This window comes from Equus przewalskii, chromosome 6, assembly GCF_037783145.1.
Source record: "Equus przewalskii isolate Varuska chromosome 6, EquPr2, whole genome shotgun sequence".
In the NCBI taxonomy this organism is placed as follows: domain Eukaryota; kingdom Metazoa; phylum Chordata; class Mammalia; order Perissodactyla; family Equidae; genus Equus; species Equus przewalskii.
The window spans coordinates 30,835,053-30,856,211 of record NC_091836.1 but is presented as its reverse complement, the minus strand read 5'-3'; the positions used below and the strand labels follow the sequence as shown (position 1 = coordinate 30,856,211).

At 47.7% G+C, this 21,159-nt stretch overlaps 1 protein-coding gene and 1 long non-coding RNA gene across 5 annotated transcripts in view; one reads left to right on the top strand and one right to left on the bottom strand.

Moving 5' to 3' along the window:
* Positions 1 to 323: 323 nt before the first annotated feature.
* Positions 324 to 9,978, bottom strand: LOC139084102 (uncharacterized). The gene is made up of 2 exons (XR_011541404.1): positions 9,239 to 9,978; positions 324 to 8,810 (listed from the first exon to the last, which is right to left on the bottom strand). It is a non-coding gene; the product is annotated as an uncharacterized lncRNA (long non-coding RNA).
* Positions 7,908 to 21,159, top strand: part of CLMP (CXADR like membrane protein) — a 90,547-nt gene continuing 77,295 nt past the window's right edge. The window contains exons 1-2 of one of the 4 annotated variants that reach the window (XM_070625071.1): positions 7,908 to 7,923; positions 8,117 to 8,452. In XM_070625071.1, the coding sequence (XP_070481172.1) occupies positions 8,425 to 8,452 (28 nt within the window). In that variant the 5' untranslated portion in view covers positions 7,908 to 7,923; positions 8,117 to 8,424. Of the gene's footprint in view, positions 7,924 to 8,060; positions 8,453 to 21,159 lie in introns of those variants that run through there. The other 3 variants (XM_070625069.1, XM_070625072.1, XM_008518528.2) reach the window with 3 other exon arrangements.

The following is a 21,159-nucleotide window of genomic DNA, read 5'->3' as shown; positions in this document are numbered from 1 at the left end:
GGGTGATCCAGTAAACAGGGTCTGTCCAGATCTGCCTTTGGGCTTGGCACATCCTCTGGGAGTCAGCAGGGAGAAGCCTCACCCTGAGTCCTGTGTCCGGGTTCTGTTTCTTCTGTGTGCCCCCCTGTGTCTATCATGGGTACCCGCTAAACGCTCCTGGACTGAATTATTATCTACCCCAACTAAGAAATGGGGGAACAGAGAAGAATCACCAACGAAATTAGGTCACACCAATTCCTACAACTTACATTCCTAATAATATTTGCCTCACATTCACAAAGCACTACCATCCCTATTTTATTCAGATGAAAAACAGACTCAGAGAGGTTAAATAGTTTATTCAAGATAACTCAGTAAGTGACAGTGCCAGGAAGGGCTCAATCCTGGTTTCCTGATGTCACACCTCATGCTCTGTTCATCACTTCCTCTTCCTCTCAGACAGTGGTTTCAAGTCACAGCTGTCCTATACTGCACCCCACCTCCTGGGGACAGTATAGTCAGAGGAGACGTGAGGTCATGTGAGAGGCTGCAGGACAGTGGTCTGAGTTGCTGTCATGCATTTGTGTGCGTGTGGTGGTTGGCAGGCTGGGAACCTCCCCTCCCATCTACTCAGCCTGGCCACCATAGACGTCAGTCTTGTCGCCAAGCAGCTGCAAGCAGCTGCTGACAATTCCCAGCATCCCAGACCACAAAAATACCAGTTCCCTATAGGACACCAGTGGCATATTCAGACTTTGGATATATTGTCCTCAGTTTAATTCTATGGCCTTGACATCGTCATCTATGACTAGAAAAAGAATCCCAGCTCTTCCCTGGGCCCTATCACACCTGTTTCTGCCAGCAGACAACACGGAGTTTTCTGTTCTCATTCCTGACCTTTTAGGAAGAGACAGAGCCACTCGGTGCGATAATTTTCCACACGGCTGGAAAGAGAACGGGGCTCGTCGCTAGGCAACCAGTGCTCGGCTCAAGCTTGGCTCTGCCTCTAACTTGAGTGTGACCCTGAGATTGCACATCCCTGCCTGGGTCTCAGTCTACAAAACGAGGAAGGTCAACCAAAAGGAACTCTCGGGACGCATCCAGCTGGATGGTGGAGCCAGCAGCTGCACCGAGGTGGAAGCAGGCAGGCTTACGGGCTGGGACGTGTCCTTTCGGCCTAAACGAATGAAGAGTACATGAGGGCTCATGCTAGATGGGGACAGCAAGTGGCCAATCCCCATTGGAGAAGATGGGAACTATTTCTGTCTCCTGGTTTGGTGGTTTGTGTTCTCCATCGTGTGCTTACGTGTCGCAGAGGAAAACATGCTACTGGATTCTCAGAAAAATCACCAAAGGTCTCCATTTGGCTGAGGAATGAAGCCAGGCATAGATCTTGTCACCTGCCTCATGGCCTCTCTCGTTGGAGAGAAGTCACCCAGGGATCACAACAGGCCCACCTGAGACAGTGGCAAGAAGACCGAACTAGGAATTAGACTGGGGTTCTTAGAACTTCTGTGCCCCCAACGAGCTGTGTGGCCCTCGACAATCTGCTCTTCCTCTCTGGGCTTGTATCCTTTGCAGTAAAATAAGGAAGTTAGATCAGAAGCCTCTAGTACCCTTTTCAATCTAATGATCTGAAATTTAGTGCTTTGTCTTGTTCCCCTCTCACATGGCTTCCTTACGACAGCTTGTCTTGTGGATAAATCTGAGTATTATTACCCAAACAAAAACTTTCTGATTTTTTATCTCAACTCAGAGATGGGGAATGATGTGAGGAAGGGAGAAAGCACAAGAATACTTTTTTTTTTCAAAGAGGTCTTTTATTTTTTATTTATTTATTTATTTTTTGAGGAAGATTAGCCCTGAGCTAACATCTGCTGCCGATCCTCCTCTTTTTGCTGAGGAAGACTGGCCCTGAGCTAACATCCGTGCCCATCTTCCCCTACTTTATGTGTGGGACGCCTGCCACAGCATGGTTTGCCAAGCGGTGCCATGTCTGTACCCGGGATCCAAACAGGTGAACCCCAGGCCACCAAAGTGGAACATGTGAACTTAACCACTGCACCACTGGGCTGGCCCCTCACAGGAGTACTTTTAACTACTCCTTTTGCCCTGTGGTTTTTTTTTTTTTTTTTTTTTTGAGGAAGATTAGCCCTGAGCTAACTACTGCCAATCCTCCTCTTTTTGCTGAGGAAGACTGGCCCTGAGCTAACATCTATGCCCATCTTCCTCAGCATGGCTTTTGCCAAGTGGTGCCATGTCTGCACCCAGGATCCGAACTGGCGAACCCCGGGCCGCTGAGCAGCAGAACCTGTGAACTTAACCGCTGTGTCACCGGGCCGGCCCCTGCCGTGTGTTTCTAAGGGAGTCGCTAGACTTCAATCCACCCTTAAAGGAAGGAGGTGCTGTCTTCCTCTTCTTCCAGCGGTAAAAGGACTGCCTGCAGACCTGGTTACAATGTATCCCGGAGTCATGGCATATATTGTTGCATTAATTAAGGGGGAACCAGAAGGGAGCTAACTTTGGCTGAGTACAGATGTGCCCTGTGCAAGGCGCTTTCTTTGTACAATCTCTTGTAATCTTCTCAACAGCTGTATGAGACACTTGATAGATGAAATAACGTAGGCTGAGAGAAGTTAAGAACCCCCCTCCAAGTTAGACACAGTAAGGAGAGTTCAAAATCAGGAATTCAAAATCAGCCTGTCTTCTTCCCAAAGCCTGAACTGCTTCTCTGAGGGTGTTACTTTAGCAGGAATTGGCAGTACGATGTGGGGAGGAGCTGGGAAACCCCACATCTAGCTGACCTCAGGGAAGAAGGTGGCATGTAGAGTACAGACTGACTGTAAATCCTTAGGCTTAGTAGCTATCTAAACCTTCTCTGTTTTCCATCTGGGCGCTTGGCTTCCCCACTGGTGCCCTCAAAACCCCACTGGGTTTGAGGGGCAAACTTATACATCACGGGTCCTGGCAGGCAGATGGAGGCAGAGGTTATTTCTTCACTAATAAATGTCCTACGAGAAACACTAGCCCCACAAAAATCCCTGTTTCTCAGCTGGCCACCCAGATCAAAGCTGGGGATTGCCGGCTCATGGTGTGAGAGGAGCAGGGCCCAGTGTTCTCACCTCTGCCCCACTCAAGGTCCCCTGGGGCGTGCACAGCTGCTTTCTCTACCTTGGTGAGAACTCTTTCTTCCTTAGCCTCATTAGCACACAAGGTTCCTCAGACACAGCCTCAGGAAAAGGTGTCCCTTCAAGACTCTGAAAGCCAGCTGGGGCCTCTAACTGTAAGCCAGAAAAAGAACCAGCACACTGAACAGTCAAGTCAAGAAGTCTTCTTGCAGGGCAGGAAAGAATATATAAAGATAACCACGTTTTAATAGAAAAAGGAAACGAGACAGAAGTTGGCTCTTTTTTACTGCAGGGAATGGAATCCCAAGAACTCAAGTTTTAGTTGGAACAAATATTTACTGAGTGTCCTATGTGTAAAACACTGCGGTAGGCGCTTTCACCATAATTTCAGTTCTTCCTCATAACAGTGTCAGGAAAGGAGGAAAGGAAGGCTCAGTGAAGTCAAAGGATCTGTTCGAAGCCACTGAGAACTCAAACGGTCCGCCTCCAAGCCCAGAGCTCTTTCCCTTATCCCACAGCTGCCTTCTCCTGAATGCCCTCATGCGCATGTGTCTTCATCTGAGAGAAATGGGCAAAGGTGGATGGATACTGGAGCTCGAAGGGATGAAAAGATGTGGTCCATGGTTCCCAGGTGTCCTATGCAATGAGACAATAGCACAGATCTCCCTCTTCCTCACCACGCTCCCCTCCGACTCAGTTTATAGGACTTTCCCCAGGTCTTCCCTGACATCTCCTACACTAGGTTCAGGGTCAGCTCCACAGCACTCTGCACTTTCCCTCTCAGAGTATTTCTCACTCCACCTTGGGAAGGCTTGTTGGTTGTTCATCTTCCTTAACTCACCATAAGCTTCTGGGGGGCAAGGACAACTTTCACTTTGTTCACCATTGATTTCCCAGGGCTTGGCCCATGGTAGGTGCTTAACAAAGATTTACTGAATTATTGACTGAAAGAAAGAATAGAAAGATGGATGATAGATGGACAAATGAATGGATAGATGGATGACGGTTTATCATCCCCTCAAAGCTACCACGTCTCAAATTAAATTGATCTTTCACCTCCTGACAAGTTAACTTACTTGACTTGCCTTGTTCATGAGTAGTGCCATCAAAAGACAGTGACATGTAAGGACTTTCCATCTTCTGACTTCAAATCCTGCCTCAATTTACTAACCATGGAATGATAACTAATTTATTTACTCTTTCTGAACCTTAGTTTCCTCATTGTAATATGGTATTGTGAGGCTGATTGATGATGCTTACAGTGCCTGGAATATACTAGGAGGTCAAGAAATAGCTGTTATTAATCTTAGGGTATATAACAATATATTAGATCACTTATGCCTACCTTTGGCACCTGTCTGTCTTCTACTCCCTCTCCCGCCCACAATCACTGTTGGGTATTTAACCTGTCTAATCTTCCTTCCAAATGTCTTCCATGTTTGTTTCACCCCCGCCCCCCCATCTCATCTCCCCATTTAATGCAAGGTTCTAACCAGTTCCTCTGCCAGGTTTTTCTTCCACTGTTTCAGGCACACCCTGTAGTGGCTCTAAAATTCCTACTGAGAAGACATTTGGGGTGGCATTCTTTGGCTTCCCATAGTGTAGGGCGGATATGAGACCTGTCTTGAAGCTTCATATGCACATCACTGTACACAATATTGGGAAAATATCAGTTGTCCACATTAAAGCATGGGGGTAGGGAACTTGGTAGAGATGCAAAGGATGCTAAACTCTCCACCTTTGGCCAACCCTTGGGGTCACCTCTGGGCAGAGGCTGCTAATTTGTATTTCCTAAAATATGGTCCTCACCAAGGTTCTTTTTGCTAAATTGTTTTTCAATGAGTCTGGAGAAGCTGCAGAACAAGTTCCAGGATCCTTTGCCTCACGTTAGGATTCTTCACAATTTTGCTTCAGGATAACTGTTCCAGGGCATTTTGCTCCAACACCAATTTTTCATTTCATTCAATGCCCCCTAAATACACCAAAGCTATTGCCAACTCCATGTCTTTGCCAGGAGTGCCTCTGACCCCGACCCCTCAGTGGTCCTCCCCAGTGTCTCTCATCTACTGAAATTGTACTCATCCCCCAAGGCCTGGCTCAAGAATTGTTCTCCCGAGGAACCTTCACAACTGCCCCAGCCTACATTGCCCCCTCCTTTTTTGGAATTCCCAGTGTTTTTACTGCCAGGATAGTTTATTCCGGCACTTAACTACGCAACTTTCTTGTACTGTGGTTGAAACATTTCACATGTTTATGTTTTCTCTCCCACTGGACTGAGACATCCGTTTAGGATGACTTCCACATACCTCTTTGGCTCCCCATGGCACCCAGCCCAATCAGTGTGAGATGCAGTGGAGGTAGGCATGGGTTGCTGAGTTACAAGCCATCTGAGGAGGCACTCTGCTCTTCTGAGCCACAGCTGCGTCACAATGGAAAAATGGCCTTGGATTTAGGCACAGTCATCTCCAGGGGACCAAGGACGCTCCCCAGGGAATATATGCCAAATATCTACTAGCTATAAGACTTTAGACATGGGAAAACCGAGTATTTATGACCCAATTTCAGCCTAGTCAAACCATTTTCTATGCTGGTGACTAATGACTTGAAACTGAAGGCATCTTGTTACCCTCAGCTTGAGCAACATGGGTTTAAACACACAACTATCGCCATGTGCACTCCAGCCCTCAAGCAATAAATGGTGTCACCAGGTTCTTGAGGAAGGCCACCAGCGATGGAGGATTAGAGACGGGGCTTTAAAACTGCTGCGAAAGTATCTCCTTTCGAAAGAAATAAAAGAGAAGAATCTGAGTGAAGAGTATCCAAGAATTGTTTGTACTATTTTTGCAACTTTTCTGTAAGTCTGAGATTATATCAAAATGTCAAATAGAATTTTAAAGCAGAATAACAAAAAGTCACCTTCACTCTATAGTTTCCCATCCACCTTCTTCAGCCTTTAAGAAAAATTAACATTTTTCTCAACACATTCACATATGTATTATAATTGTGAATATTTCTATTTCCCTTATTAGATAAGAAGCATAAAATGGAAAATGAAAGTACTGAGTCAAAGAGAACTTTTACATATTTTGTAATATAAAAATAATAATATTTTAGAATACTAAATTAGAATATTAATATTAGAATAGAGGAGTTTTAATATTTTGTGATCTGGGGCAAGATATTTAACTTCTTTAGGTTATAGTTTCCACATCTTTAAGGTGGAATTAAAAATGCCTATCCCCTGGCATTGTCATAAGAATTAAATAAAAAGATAAATATTAAATAATTGACATGATTCCCAGTCCACAGCTGCTGCCATAACATACTAGTTCCAAATGTTTAAAAAATGTCAATAACCAAGTTCTATTCACTTTGTGTCCTCACCTAAAAAAGCACCTGGCACAGAGTGGATGCGTAATAAAAAGTTCTTGAAGAAGCAGGGCTGAACAAATGCCGGAATTCTACCACAGCAACTCCACAGCTGACCCCAAACCCCAGCAACAGCCCTTGCTTTTCCCATTCCTTCTGAGTGACCTTGTGAGAGTCCCATAGCCTCTCCAAGCCTCTGCTTTCCTCATCTGTGAAATGGGTTGCTCTTGATTACAACCTGAAAGGACTAGCTATTTAGAGAGGACTGTTCAGCTCCTGGGATCTAAGACCCCTGGAGAGAGGACTGGAAAACAGGGCAACGTGTGATCGGGTTGCCTGTCCTGCCTGGAGGGGTCAATCTCTCTTACAGAACCCAGCTTCTCAGAGCCCTGGCCCTGGCTCCCAATACAGGCTCAGGTGAGGTTGAAGGTGAGCAGTTCCGCATGTCTTAGTGTGGCTGAAGGAGAGTCCACTGCTTCAGGGACATCCAGAGGCTGGGGACCCGAGAGCGCAGGTCCAAGGTTCCTCAGGGCCCAGGACACATGTGCACGGCAGGAGCTCCAGACAGCTGAGACCTGAGCGTGGCCCTCACTGCCTTGTCCCTCTCTAGTCCCCTCCCAGAAGGCAGACCGGCAGCGCTGACCCCCAGCCCTCCGCGGACCTCCTAGGCCAGCTCCCTGGGCCCTTGCACAAAGGGAATTCCATGCCTTCGGCCTTCTTTTCTCTCTAAAAGGGGTGGTGGTGGGGGGTGTGCATATCTGGGCCAGGGCCACATGCAGTGGGGTTTGCTCCAGCGCTTCCTAAGGGACCCCACCCACTGAGCTCTGGACTGAGCGGGACTCCCTGGGCTGATGGCTAGCTTAGCTCTGCCCGGATCTGAGGGCGGGCGACTGTAAATACTGACCACAGAAAGAAAAAGAGAGGACAAGAAAGGCCAAGCGAAAGGGAGGCAAAGGGCGCCTGTGGTGCCAAAACAGGCAGTGAAGCCAGGAAAGCCACAGCCAGACGGGTTGCTTGACTGTCTTAATTGTCACTTCCACACTTATTGTCTCTATGGTCGGTCTGTAGTTTCCTACTGACAAAACCAGACCGGGAGGGCAGAGGAGAGGAGAAAAGACGGGAGAGGAGGGAGAAGGTGAGAGAGGAGAGGCCAGAAGAATGTGAATAAGAGAGGGAGGGAGGGGGAAGGAGATAGAAGAGGGAGACAGGGCAGATTTGTGAGAGACACGGAAGCAGACAGAACGAGTGTGAGCGAGAGAAAGATCCAGAGAGAAGCGGAGGGAAGGGCAAAGTGAGGACAGACCGGGAGACTGAGGCCTCATCCCTCGGCTCTTAGCCGAGGTGTCGCCAATGCCCTCCCACACAGAATCAACTCCACACCGAGGCCTCGCGCAGCCGCCCCGCCTCTGCGCGCCCCGACCCCCTGGGCCCTCGCTCGGGCCCCGAGGTGGAGCCTTGCCCAGCGACTCCCGCTCTCCGCCGGCCGACGGGCCCCGCTGCTCACCCCAAACGCTGGGAGGGAGGGAGCGAGCGAGCGAGGGAGGGAGGGAGGGGCTGCCGGGAGGAGGCAACCATGTGGTTCCAGCTCACTCTCTTTTTTTCCCCTCTCTCTTTCTTCACTCCTTTTTCTTTCCAAACAGGGAAAAGTGTTCCACGAAGCAGTAGCGCCTTTCCGCCTCGCCTTTTCCTCTCTGACCCTGGTCCCCGCTCCCGTCTGGGCGCGAGCTGGTGGGGCGAGCGCTGGAAGCCCCTCCGCGCCGGGCAGCGCGGGCGCGGGGACCTGGGCGCGGGGGCGCGGGGCCAGCTCCCGCGCCGGCACATGGCTGCTGCCACCCCGCGCGCACCCCGAGGCGCCGCGCCCAGCTCGCCGAAGGTCCGTCGGCTGCGCCCGGCCGCCCCGGAGCCAGGCAGCGGCTGAGCGGGGAAGTGCCCGCGTCCGGGGATCGGGATGACCCTCCTCCTCCTCCTCTGGCTAGGTGAGTGCCTCGGCGAGGGCAGGAGATCGGATGGCCCTGGGCAAACACAGTCGTGCGTCCCAGCCCGGACGCTGGCTCCGAACGGTTGTCCCCGCAGCCCGTGGAGTGCGCCGGACGCCTCGGTCCCTGCCTCCCGGCTGCAGAGGAGCACATCTGGCAGCGGGGGGCCGCCCAGTCGGCCATCGAAAACGTCTTACACATCTGGGCCCTGGAGCAGGCTTGGGGGTGGGGGTGTTTCCTGGTCGAGTTTGGCCGTGAACCGATGGATGTGGAGGGTAGTGTTTAGTTTCAGGAGCATCTGGGGAAACCGGAGAACTCGGGGAAGGAAGGTTTACTCAGGAATTTTTGTGCCAGGTTCCTGAGGGTGGGGGAAGATTTTTTGTTTCAAACAGGCGCCTCGAGGGCTCCGATTAGAAACAGATGTGTTGAAGAGTAAGAGGAAGGGAATGGAGGAAGAGAAGCGGGAGAGGAAAGGGGGAGAGGGAAAGGGCAGAGCACCAGGAGCACCGAGAAGGTGCAAACGCGCCATGACCCGGGGAAGGAAGAAGAGGGAAACGGGGAAGGTGGAGAGGAAGAGAGAAAAGAGAAGGATACTACGAAGCAGAAGAGCCAGCCTGAGGGAGACTGAGCAAAGCGAGTGCCACGAAGACTTAGGAAAAAATGGAGAGGAAGAGAAGAACCAGAGAGAAATCGGTTCTGGGGCAGGGAGGAGCCCTCCTGCTGTCCCTCTGGGTGTCACTCAGGCAGGACTCCTGGGGCCTCAGAGGCCCTAAGGCACAGACTCACCTGGTTTGGAAGCCGGTGGGTTTTCAGGACTGGGCAGGACTGTGCACTTGAGGATGTGTGCGGGCAAGAGCCGACAGGAGGGAGACTGAGAGTCTCTGAGGCACCGGGGGCAGGGAAGGCAGGCCGAGAGCTGAAGAACAGTCAGGATGTGCACCACGGAAGCACGGGGTCCACCCAGGGACAGGACCAAAAGTTAGTCCGAGTTCAGAAAACCAAAGAGCCAGCCGCGCGTGGGACAGTGAGCGCTTGCCTGGACGCCGGGCCTCCAAGAACTAGTCCTGGTTTTCAACTGACTAGCTGGGTGACCTTGGACAACTTAGTATCTAGGGCTTCAGTTTGTTTAGCTCTAAACAAGAAAACTAGATGATTCCTGAGTCTCTTCTAGCTCTGACAGCCTAAAACTCCAGGAGTTTGAGAGGGCTTGATGTCTAGAAAACCCCCAAACAAAAGTGAGAGGCAATAAAAAGTCACCCTGACATGGATGTCTAGAGCCCTCTCTTTTTATTTTTTTCTTTTAAACTTTACAAACCCACTGGGCCATATGCATGGCTCTCTAGGCCAGCCTGAGGCCACCAACCGCCTAGGTTAGAGGAATACAAGAGATGGACTCTCCGAAACTATTGCTCAAGCAGGGCAGTTGGGGAACCACTATTTTCAAAGCTCTTTAAATACTAGCCAAGTATTGCAATGCTACCCCTGTACACAGCTGGCATATCTGGATGGCACCTTTGTCACCTTTACTAGCCTCTACCCTAAGCTATCTATTACCAGATGTTCAGGAGACTCAAACTTCAGAGCTGCTTTATTAAAAACAACTAGAATTCATTAAATACTTATTATGCTGAGCACTTTATATGTACTGTCTTGTTAACTCATTTATTCTTCACACCACTATTGGCTACCCACTATTATCATCCCCATTTTACAGATGAAGAAATCAAGGTGTAAAGAGGTGACTTGCTCAAGGCATTAAGCTCATAATTAGCAGAGATAGGATTCGAATGTAGGTTGTCTGCCTTCAGAGATTACTCACTAAACCGCCAGGTATACAACCTTCTGTCACTACAGAAGGGCTCTTAAAAGTGTTCTCCATAGGGAAGTCCAGTTTAGTTCTCTTCATCAAGCATGAGATGTCAGCGTGGTCCTGCCCTATAGGAGAGGCCTGGGGAAGGGAAACAAAACTAAATTGTTTTGAGGACTTGCTCTCTATTCAGAAGCGTTTGGGCACAGTTTACATTGAAAAGAGGAAATTGACTTTGGCCCACAAGGTCAGTTGAAATCAGCTAGGCTTGGTGATGGTTGTCCTCTCAGTTCATGAGATAGAGGAACTCACTGAGGCGTGGATCAAAAGATGTCATTGATTTGCTGGCCCTTCTGTACTGAGTGCCTACTACCTGTAATCATTCCTCTGGTGAGAAAATAATCTGTTGGGTTGATACTGTGTCCTTTCACAGAAGCTACTTCTCATGATTTCTTTCTTGGTTCTGTCTTTATAACATTGCTACAAGCTAAAGCCATGTAGAAGAGAAAAAGTGGACTACTGACTTAGAATTCTGCACAACTGGATGTTCATCATTCACACCTACTATTAAGCTTTTGCCACATCTATGCCTTTGTGAGACAGACTCAGACTCATGATGTCCCAGCTCTAAGTTGAATAAACTGTTCAAGCAAGAAGTCACAGAAGAGAGGAATTTCGGGCAGGACAAGGGACAAAGCAGGAGACCCGAGATGAGGCTGTTGAACCAGAGAAAGGGAGCTGAGGGGAGCAACACTGAAGGAACCCCTCTCTGACTGACATCCCTGCAAGGGTCGGAAGCCCTTGGGGAGGTGCTTTTGTGGGCTGAATTCCCTTGTCTCCAAAGTGGTTTTGAGCCATGGCATGCTCTGGCACTTTTTAGTAAAGCCAGAAAGAAAACCCCAGAGTTGCCTGAATCCTAAAATCATCTACTAGTCCCTTAAAGGAGCAGTTCCAGGGCTGCTTCTGATCACCGCTGACATGATTTCTGGCCTCTTTTTTTCTGGAGAATGCACAGTATTGAAGGGGAGTCAGAAGGGCTAAGAGTTCGTAGTCTGAACAAGGATAGACCAGTTGACTCCTTGCTTTCTGGACCTGCCAGTGAGTGACTCAAATGCCCTGACTCTCTGATGGGAGTGAACAAGTAATGCTGTGAGCCCCATGGAGGAGAGAGAAGGGAGATTCATGGGTGCCCCAGCCCCAGCCCCTCCCCCAACTCCGATGCCCCTCCTGCCCTCCTCCCCTGAGGCTTGTGTCCTCTTATTCCACCTGGACTTCTCTCCTGGGCTTCTGCCATGTTGGTCTCCTGCCTGAACTCTCTGTTCTCCAACCTGCACACTGCCACTAGTGTCACCTTGTGAGGCACCTGGTATAATGCAAAGAATTTGAATTAGGAATCTGGCAAGCTGTCTGAGTTCTTGTTCTGACTCCCTTGTCTGTAAAATAGGAGTGAATTCAAGATTTCTATAATTCTATGATCTCACTCCTTTTTCCCATAAACCTTTAGTAGTCTCCATGGCTTGTAATATTGAGTACAAACACTTCATTCTCATATAAAATTTTGCACAATATCATTCATAATTCCTCTCCTCCTTGCCCCTAGACAACTCTCCAGGGAACCTGGATTACTTCCTGTGCTCTAAACATGCCCCAGGCTTCTTTCTGGCTCTATACTTTTGTTTATGATAATTCCTCACCAAAAATGCCCTCTTACTCTCTGTCCCTGCAGATCAAAATCTCGTTCACCCTCCAAGTCTCACCTCAAAAACCACTTCCTCTAGCCGCCCTCCATGATTCCCTCAGCAGAATGTACTCTTTCTTTCCTTCTTTTGAATCCCAGTAGCCTTTCTATTATGCTTGTTTGTATTACAGTGACCTGAATGCTCATCTAATACTCAGTCAGACTGTAAGCTCCGTGGAGACAGGACAGTGTCTCTTTCATCTGTGTACCACTTTCAGTACCTTGCATAAACTAAAAGCTTGGGAACTATTTGTTAAGAGAATTGGACATTTGAAACATTTAAAGTCAAGAAAGCTGAAAGATTGGAGGATTCTCACCCTTTGACAGTGGATGACACAATTGTGAGGACCCAGTTTTACCTCAGCTTGCCTTTCTGCTTCCTTGGCATTAATGCAAATAGGACCAGTACTATTTTTTAAAAAAATTGTACATAGAACATTACATGGACAGGGACCAGATAATATAACAAACTGATTTTGTTATGTTGAGTATGTTAGTACTAGATTAACAGTAGCCTTCTTCATTGAAAATTCTGCCAGGATGGGGAAGTCATTCCCAGAAAATGAGTTTGAGGAAGGCTTGAATGTATAGTCCGTTGGTCTGAAGTATAACGACAGGTCTCGCTAAGATTCCATGTCCTTCCCTCATCTTCTCACATTAATGGTGATGGTGATAATAATGATCCATTCCCAGTAGGTTCATATCTGTCTCATCCTATTTTTGTCTTGCACTCAGCTGGGCAGTATACACATGCGTATATTTCATGAACGTACCTAATGATAATGAACTACACAGACTTTTTTTTTTTTAAAGATTTTATATTTTTCCTTTTTCTCTCCAAAGCCCCCTGGTACATAGTTGTATATTCTTCATTGTGGGTCCTTCTAGCTGTGGCATGTGGGATGCTGCCTCAGCGTGGTTTGATGAGCAGTGCCATGTCCGCGCCCAGGATTCGAACCAACGAAACCCTGGGCCGCCTGCAGCGGAGCGTGCGAACTTAACCACTTGGCCACGGGGCCAACCCCATACACAGACATTTTTTAAAAAGTAGGGTCAAATATTGTCAGAACTGGGGAAAAACTAACAGACTATCTAAATAAATGATTCTTAAAAGTTTGAGACCCAGATCTCTCTGAGAATCCGATGAAAACCATGAATCTTCTTCTTAGAAAAAGACACATAGACATCAAATTTTGCCTATAACTTCTAGGGGTTCATTGACTTCCTGATACCCTTCCTTGGAACCTAAGTAAATCCTTAATCTAAACCTATCCCTTCTTTTATGATGAAGGAACTAATGTTCAGAGAGGTTTGGCTAAAGTTAAACAGCCAGTAGAAGGGCCGAGACTAGACCCGTAATTCCATGATCTGCCCTAGTGCACGTTCTTGAAACAGAAAATGTCTCTCCCTGCTTTTCAGCTCGTGTAGTTAAGCTCCAGTATCACAGTTGCTCTTCAGATGCTTCAATGCTGAATAATTGGCATTGGTTTTTATGTTGAGAAATTGCCTGAAAAATAGGGCAGATGTCGTAACATTTCAATTTAGCCATCATAACTGGAAATCCTGGAAACTTCTGCAGTGCTTTGTATAATGTCTGGTATGTTCAGCAAAAGGGAATTATACCCAAAGACTCAAAGATGTGGGTGGGTGCCTGCAAGGAATGGAACGGGAAATCAATAGGTCTAGCTGCTACATAATTTTGCTGGGTTGTTCTTGGCAAATCATACCTCTCTGAGCCTCTGTTTCTTTCTCTGTAAAATGGGATTATTAGACTAAGGTTATCTCTAAGTTTCCTTATATGACCAGCCTTCTCTGATTTTTTTTAATTCTGAGAATTTGCCGACTGGTCTGGATGTGTTTATGACCAGGAACACACGGTGTTACCTGTTTATCTGATTTTTTTCAGGCACTGCTCTCTCATTGGTAGCATGTGATTGTAACTCTAGAAGGGCCGACTGCCTAATGTGAAGAGAGCAGTAGTGATGCCTCCTGGAACTGCACTGTGGCCCTTCCTGCTTAGCCAGGGAGCATCATTCAAGGCGAGGGTGGATGGCCGGAGACCTCTGCCCAGGAAGTTTAGTAACTGAAATACTCACCAAGAAGACCTCATCCTAAGCAGAGTTACCTACAAAGCAAGCCCTAGCAGGGACACCCAGGGTAGACTTCTCTGCAGAGGGTCTACTGTGTGAAATTATTTGCAACATTAGGCATTTTCTTCACTTTCTAAAATTAAGGCATAATTTACGTGTAATAAAGTGCACGCATTAAGTGTATGGCTCACTGGGTTCCTTGCATGGGTTTGAACTTGTGGCTGGATTTTGAAATATGAATTGTGTATTATTGGCTCACTTATAGTACCCGAGAGAGGATTATATGGGTAGGATTATTGTGACAGTAGAATTCGTTTCTAACATTGTACAAGGTTTAGTTTATGAAGTATGGTAACAGACCTTATCTCATCCTCAAGTTAGACTTTGAGAGTAAACATCATTATTATGCCATTTTGCAGATAACTAACTGAGGCTTAGAGAGAAAGCGAGGTTCTGAAGATTACCCCGTTAGTAAACAGCTGAGCCAGGACGCCAACCTAGCACTTTGGGTTCCAAAGACCATTTGCTTTCCGTTTACCAGGAGGCACTTAGTTATTCTGAAATCAAGGCTTCTGTGTTACCAAGAAGAGAGGGTCAGGCTGAAGCAGAGACTTTGCTTACAGGATGCCAAACGATAAATCCCACAGTGGAAAATTCAGTTAGAAGGTTTATTACCCACTCCCTCCCCCCGCTTCCTTCACATAATTAAGAAATGATTTGTTTGGGTTGATGACTATTGTTTTTAACACGGAATTACTACATATATCGTAGATTGATTACGAGTTCCTTCCATTTGATCAGAAGACTCTTGTACTCACCGTTATGGTTGTAGAGACCCTGCCCTGCTTTGGGCAAGGCAAAAGGGATGTGTGAGCCCCCCTGATTAGCACACAGTCCTCAGGCTGAGGGTGGTAAAGGTGTATGATTGGGTATGACTTGCCCTGTATGTTGCTTTTTCTACTTAAATTTCTGTTTTCAGCAGTTTTGACTTCTTTGTCCCCCTCTCCCCAAAAAAGAATGCAGACTGTACAAAAAAGAAAAATTCTGGTTATCTGAGCTTCCCAACTGTCTGGAATCTAGAAATATAAAAGTTTATTTCTTTTGGCACCATATAGACCAAAATGGGGAAGAATGCCCAAATCAAACAACCTTTATTTTGTTAGTGACTGTCAGTTGGGTCTCTGTGTGAGCTGCCTCAGCCGAAGTCTGGCGGTGATAAGACCGAAGGCTGCTTTGTTTCAATAGAAGCCGGCGGGGGTGAGGGGTGGGGAGCGGGGGGCGCACTGTTTCCTTTGTGCCCATACTAAGGAGAAAAAATGGGCAACCGTCTGCAGAATGGTTCCCCCGTCAGTGTGGAATATTGGAAGTTTTTCTGAAGTGAGGCAGCAAAGAGGATCTGGAGAGTTCAGGTCACAAAGGGGACAGAGAAGAAAGGAGAGGAGCAGGAGGGAGAGGAGGAAGGGGGAGGTATAGAAATAGCAACAGGGGAGGATGAAAAAGCTAAGCTAAAACCGCTGAGCTCCTGGGGTTTACAGAGCGGCTTCTCTGAGCTCATTCTGCTTCATGGATGCGGCAGCAGCTCCTTCATCTCCCTTTTATGATCTTCTTTACCACCCACATGTGTACTATTACATTTTCTACTCCATTCACATTCTCACTCACAAAACAGTTATAGAAGGGAGGCATCTTCTGTAGTTCAGGCCCTGGGGTAGGCTCTGAGACTCCAGTAATACAACAGGTACACTTTCTACTATCTCAGAGCTCAGCCCAGTAGGGAAGACATATTCATAAACAACGAATTACAGCTGTATGAAAGTGCCGTAATCGAGGAAAGTACCAAGGTTTCTAGGAGGCCCAGGGAAGAAGCAACTTATGTGCTGTCTTGTGGAGATAGGGTATTTCTTCCATGTAGGTCTTCAGGGACTGTGTCTTTATCCCTCACGGCACTTGCACGTTAGTGGAGTTGGTGCTAAATAAACAGCTGATGGGTTGACAGATCAGCCCCATCGTCATCAGAAAGTATAGATTAAGTGGTATGTCCTTGGCATCCGGCCAGGTGCTTCCTGGAGGGAGTCAATCTCCCGATTCCTTGCCTACTTGAAGTTATGGTCTCATTCTTCATCACAACCTGCCAGCAACATAGTTACCTCTGTTTCCTCATCCCTCATGGGATGTTAAAAAAATGGAGAGAGAAAGAAATATATCAATGAATTTGGATCTCTTAATTAAGAATGGTGGTCTGTGCATTCAAGGTTTTAATTGTCTCCCTCTACATGGAAAGTGATTAGGATCAAGCAAAGGAGAAACTTTCTGTTCCAGAAGAAATTCGTTGTGCTGAACGGAGACTCAGCCCCTGACATGGTCTTACTTCTTTTTCTGTTTGGGGGTGAGGGTGGGAGGATCAAATCCGGAGAGGGAAATCGCTTTGTGGCTTCATTGTTTAAATTTAGGTTTGGGTTTGTGGGGATCGTTCAGACTCGGAGCAATAAGCCTTCTAACCCAGCCTCTGTCACTTCTCATTACTTCCAGTGACAGTTCCAATTATTTCCAATCATTCTTCAAGGGGAGAGTCGGGGACGGCGTATAAGGCTTCCATGTGGACCAGCAGTGTAGCAACCTCTAAAAGAGCCCAGCCCTGGGGTCCTCAGACCTCCGCTTTGAAGCCCAGCTCGGCCACTTCATGACTGTGTGACCTTGCATAAGTTACTTCACTTTCCTGACCTTAGTTCTCATAGGTTTGTTGTGAGAATTAAATGGGGCAATGCACATAAAGAATTTTAGCACCCTGCTTGGTAGATAATAAACAGTGAATAAATGGCTGTCATTATTACCATGACTGTCCTTGCGGGGAGAGGCTCAGCCCATGGATGTTTGGAGGGCCAGCCTTGGAGCTTTGGCCACTGCTGTTCCTCCACCCTGCAGACAAGTTCCTAGATGTCCTTCTGGGAATGTCGCCCTGCTTCAGGACCCCAAGAGCCATGTGGACCCTGTCTGTGCCCCAGCTCTCTGCAGCTGCTCTGGGAGAGTAACTTTCTGCGCTATTTAGCCCTGGGCAAGAGGTGCCCTTCTTTATGCTGCTTGGCGTACTGTCTGCAGGTTGCTGAAAAGACACCACCGCGTGCAGGCCTTCTTTCCTAGGCTCTGCGCTCTCCACTACATGCTCCCGAGTGCCTGGGCCACCTTGGGTTGGCCCAGCCTAGGCAAATCCTGGGTGGTTCATTTCTGCTTTGGATGTCGAGGGTGGTTATACTGAGCAGCTGCTGGGTCGCAGGCACTGTGCTAGGGACTCTATACAAGTAAGCTCTTGCATCCTCACAACCAGCTGTGAGGCAGGAATTATTAGCTCTATTTGACAGGTCAGAAAAGTGAGACTGAAGAGGTGAGGTGTTCTGTCCTAGGCTCTACAGCTTGAATATAGCAAAACAGGAGATGGGAGCTGAGTTTGCCTTCTGCTTTGGCACTGATCTGGGGAAGACAGGAATGAAGAGATAGATGGATAACATACATATAGCGATGCACAGACCAGGGCCACTCAGGGTCCACCTGGTCTTTGAGGATTCGGCCTAATAAGGAAGTGCAGGTCCCTGCATTCTCCATTTTTCAGGCAGTCATTTGTCCTGACCAAAATTAGACTCCAGTGAGCCCAACGCTCACATTCAAAATTTGTTGAATTATATTCATTTTTAAATTTGGGAGAAAAGGAAAACCTCAAGGTGAGAAAAAAATGTCTGTTTTTTTCCATTCACCTGAATAGCAAAGAATATGATTTCTCTCCCCATTGAAGAGGGCTAAACAGTGTCCCAGATTTCTGCAGACCTAGAATTCCCACTCAGAATGCATTCTTGGGCCGGGGAGGTAGAGTCTGGGTTTCCAGGGGAGGCCTGGTCTCCATCTGCTTTTGTCTAGGGGAGTTCCATCCCCGACCCGGCTCCAGCCAATAGCAGAGGGCAGCAGCCTCCCACCTTCCGTCCTCTCCTCTCTCAAAGGAGAAGAGCCTGGAAATGGGGCTACCTCTCTGCAGCCACCTTCTCTGCTCCACTGCCTCTCACTCCCTGTTCCCGGAGTCCTGCAGCTTCCCAGGCCCTGAGGAATCCAGGTGACAGTCCCTCACATGCCGGCCACTTGGCCTGACTTTCTCCTTTCTCTTTCTCTCTCTCTCTCTCTGGGCCCAATATGGCCTGCTCTCAGATCTGGCACTTAATGAGAGAGAGACAGAGGGAAAGACAAAGGCACAGAGAGAGAGACGGAGACAGAGAGACAGAAAAGATGGAGAGAGAAACAGAGAGACAGAGACAGAGAGGCAGAGAGAGAAGAGAAGGAAGCATGAACTCTGTGATGCTCTTCTTTCATTTGTTGCTTTTTTTCCTGCCTGTCCCCACTCCCACTTCTTCACATTCACAGCCCACAACCTTTCCTGAAAGGTTTTGCTCTCAACTGATCCTAAGCTCCTGCTGGTACCAGCCCCTGGTCTGCCCTCAGGCCTCATACCTCGCTCTTCCTCACCTCCATACTGTTGATCTTATATTTCCCTTTGCCTCTTCACATGTCCCTGACCAGCTCCCACCCATCCTTCCAGACCGTGGGTCCACAATCATCTCATCAGCAAAGGCTTCCCTGGCTTTCCCGGGCAGACAGCTCTGCTGGCCCATCTGTACTCCCATGGCACGTGTCACGTTAGAGTGGAATTGCTGTGTCGCATTATAGTGTGATCTGGGGTTCTCTGTGTTTCCTGTGTGCTTGCGAGCAGCGGACAGTATTCTAGTGTCTGTAATCCCAGGCCCAGTGGCTGGCACACGTTAGATACGTGGACAACAGTGAATGAGTGAGCAGATGAACAAACTTATGCATGAACAAGTTAGTGAATGTAAAGAGTAAGCTTGTAAAAGTAAGGATGTTACCTCATCCTAGGGTATCTTTAATGGGATTATTTATCATAAAAAAGACCCCAAAGAGGAAATGCTAATTGTAGGCACGGAACAGAAGATGGGGGAAATATTTGCAGGTAGAGGGGCCTGTCCAACATGCCTCGGAATCCTTCCACCGGAGAGGTCGCCCACTTAGTTGCTCCCTGAACAGGACTGACTCCAGCCGTAGGGGGATGTTAGAGCTGTGCCGTGAGCAGGTGCATGGGCAGGGGTGGCGTGACATCCTGAAAACCCTCTGTTTAGATCTGGTCGTGGGAAGCCTGTAGCAGTGCAACTCTTTTAGACTTCGGTGATTTCTTGTCCATGTAATAATTTTCAGGGCATGTGGCGTCTCCTTCCAGCATGTTCTGAACTTTAGCCTCATTAGTGCACAAAGCCAACCAGCCATGCTGACCGATTTCTTTCCTTACCCTTCTCAGGTCCTCTGGGGGTGAATGGCAAAAGTCGTGTACGGGTGCTTAGCCAATGCAGTGGCCCCTGCCCGGGCACATGGAGTTAAAGGTCCTCTTCCTGTTCTTTCCTCTTTCTGTTCTTTCTTGGTGGATTCACCCTGCATATCACTAACTCTACTGAGGCATCTCTGAGGCAGGACGAGCAGAGGAAACACAAGTCACTCAATGATTACAGAAAGTGTTGGTGGGATTTAAAATTAATATTTCCAGGCTCAGTGCTTATGCATATGTTGGCTCATAACAGCATTGTGAGGCAGATATCATCAGCCTCCATTTTATAGAAAAGGACCAGAGAGAGGTTAAGACATTTTCCTGATGTTACACAGCTAGTTGGTAGCAGAATCAAAATGAGAAGCTAGGTCATCTGGCTCCCAAATCATTGCTTGACCCTCTCCTGCACATGCCCATGAGCTCCCCTTATGAGTGGCAGCAGCATCCCACAGCACTCAGCAGGACTGTTCGCTGGCTTCCATCCTCAGTTGTCTCATTGCCACTCCAGCTCACTGAGTGGGCAGTGGATGAACTTCCTTTGGAAGAGCCTTGCCAGGTATGGCTGCTCTCTATTCTGGGAAGGGTGAAGTTTGTTTAATAGGTCCGATGTCCAACTATCCTGATTTTCTCAGGACTGAGGGGTTGCTCGGGACATGGAACACAGGATTTTCAGTGCTAGATCCAGAACAGTCCTGAGAAAGCCATTTGATTGGTCATCCTGGCAGTGGAATATCTCACCGCTCAAAGTGTGATCCCCAAACTAGCAGCAGTGGTACCACAGGGAGCTTGTTAGAAATGTAGAATTCCAGGCCGCACTGCAGACTCACTGAACCAGAATCTACATTTTAGCAAGGTTCCCCCCCGACCCCCAACATAAGAAACATCTGAGAAGCTGTGGAGCAGGACTTAAGCCGCCTTTGACAGGAGTTGGGGAAATGGAAAACTTGCACCTGAATTATCTGACCTGGAAAAAGCTTTGCTATCATCCCAGGTGATGTGCATTGACATGTGAGACTTAGGTTTATAGGCCGAGGAAGAAAGGAGTTACAGATCTCACATTTGACCCAATTGGGATGACAGGCTGAGGGGGTCTTGATGCTGTCTGGACATCAGTGATGAACGGTTAAGCTTTCGGTCTATCCTTGAAATGATGATGCCCTTATAAACGCTCTGAAGTTTCCTGGATTCACTGGCCCTTTTCCTGGGGAGAGGCTGGAGCTGTGAGTAGCAGACAGCAAATGAACCAGAGTGCGTGCAAGGACAGCAGCAGGCTATACTCTTGGGGTCTGGAGAGTCAGACACGTGAGATAAAAGCAAAGAGGACAAACCATATAATAGATCCATGCTTGGCAAATAGTAGCCTCTCCAGAGTTATTTACCGAAGGAATAGTGCGGCTATAAAAGCAGAATTCCAAACCTGCGTGTTTTCCTGTTTGACACCTGGCTCCTTATCACAGGACCCTAATCCTGCTTTGCAAATGAGTTGTCAGTGGTTACACAGCCTATCCTTCCCCATGGTGATCCCTTGCTCAGACATAAATAGAAGGAATTGAATCTGTGCTCCAGGTGAGGAGGCAGTTGGCCAACTCCTAATATATTTCATCAACTTCTCTAGACTTTGGCTTATCTCAAAGTAGACCTGGGTCAAATCAATTGTTCAAATCCTTTAAATGATGGTGGTGTGTCATGTTTTGTTAATCTTTT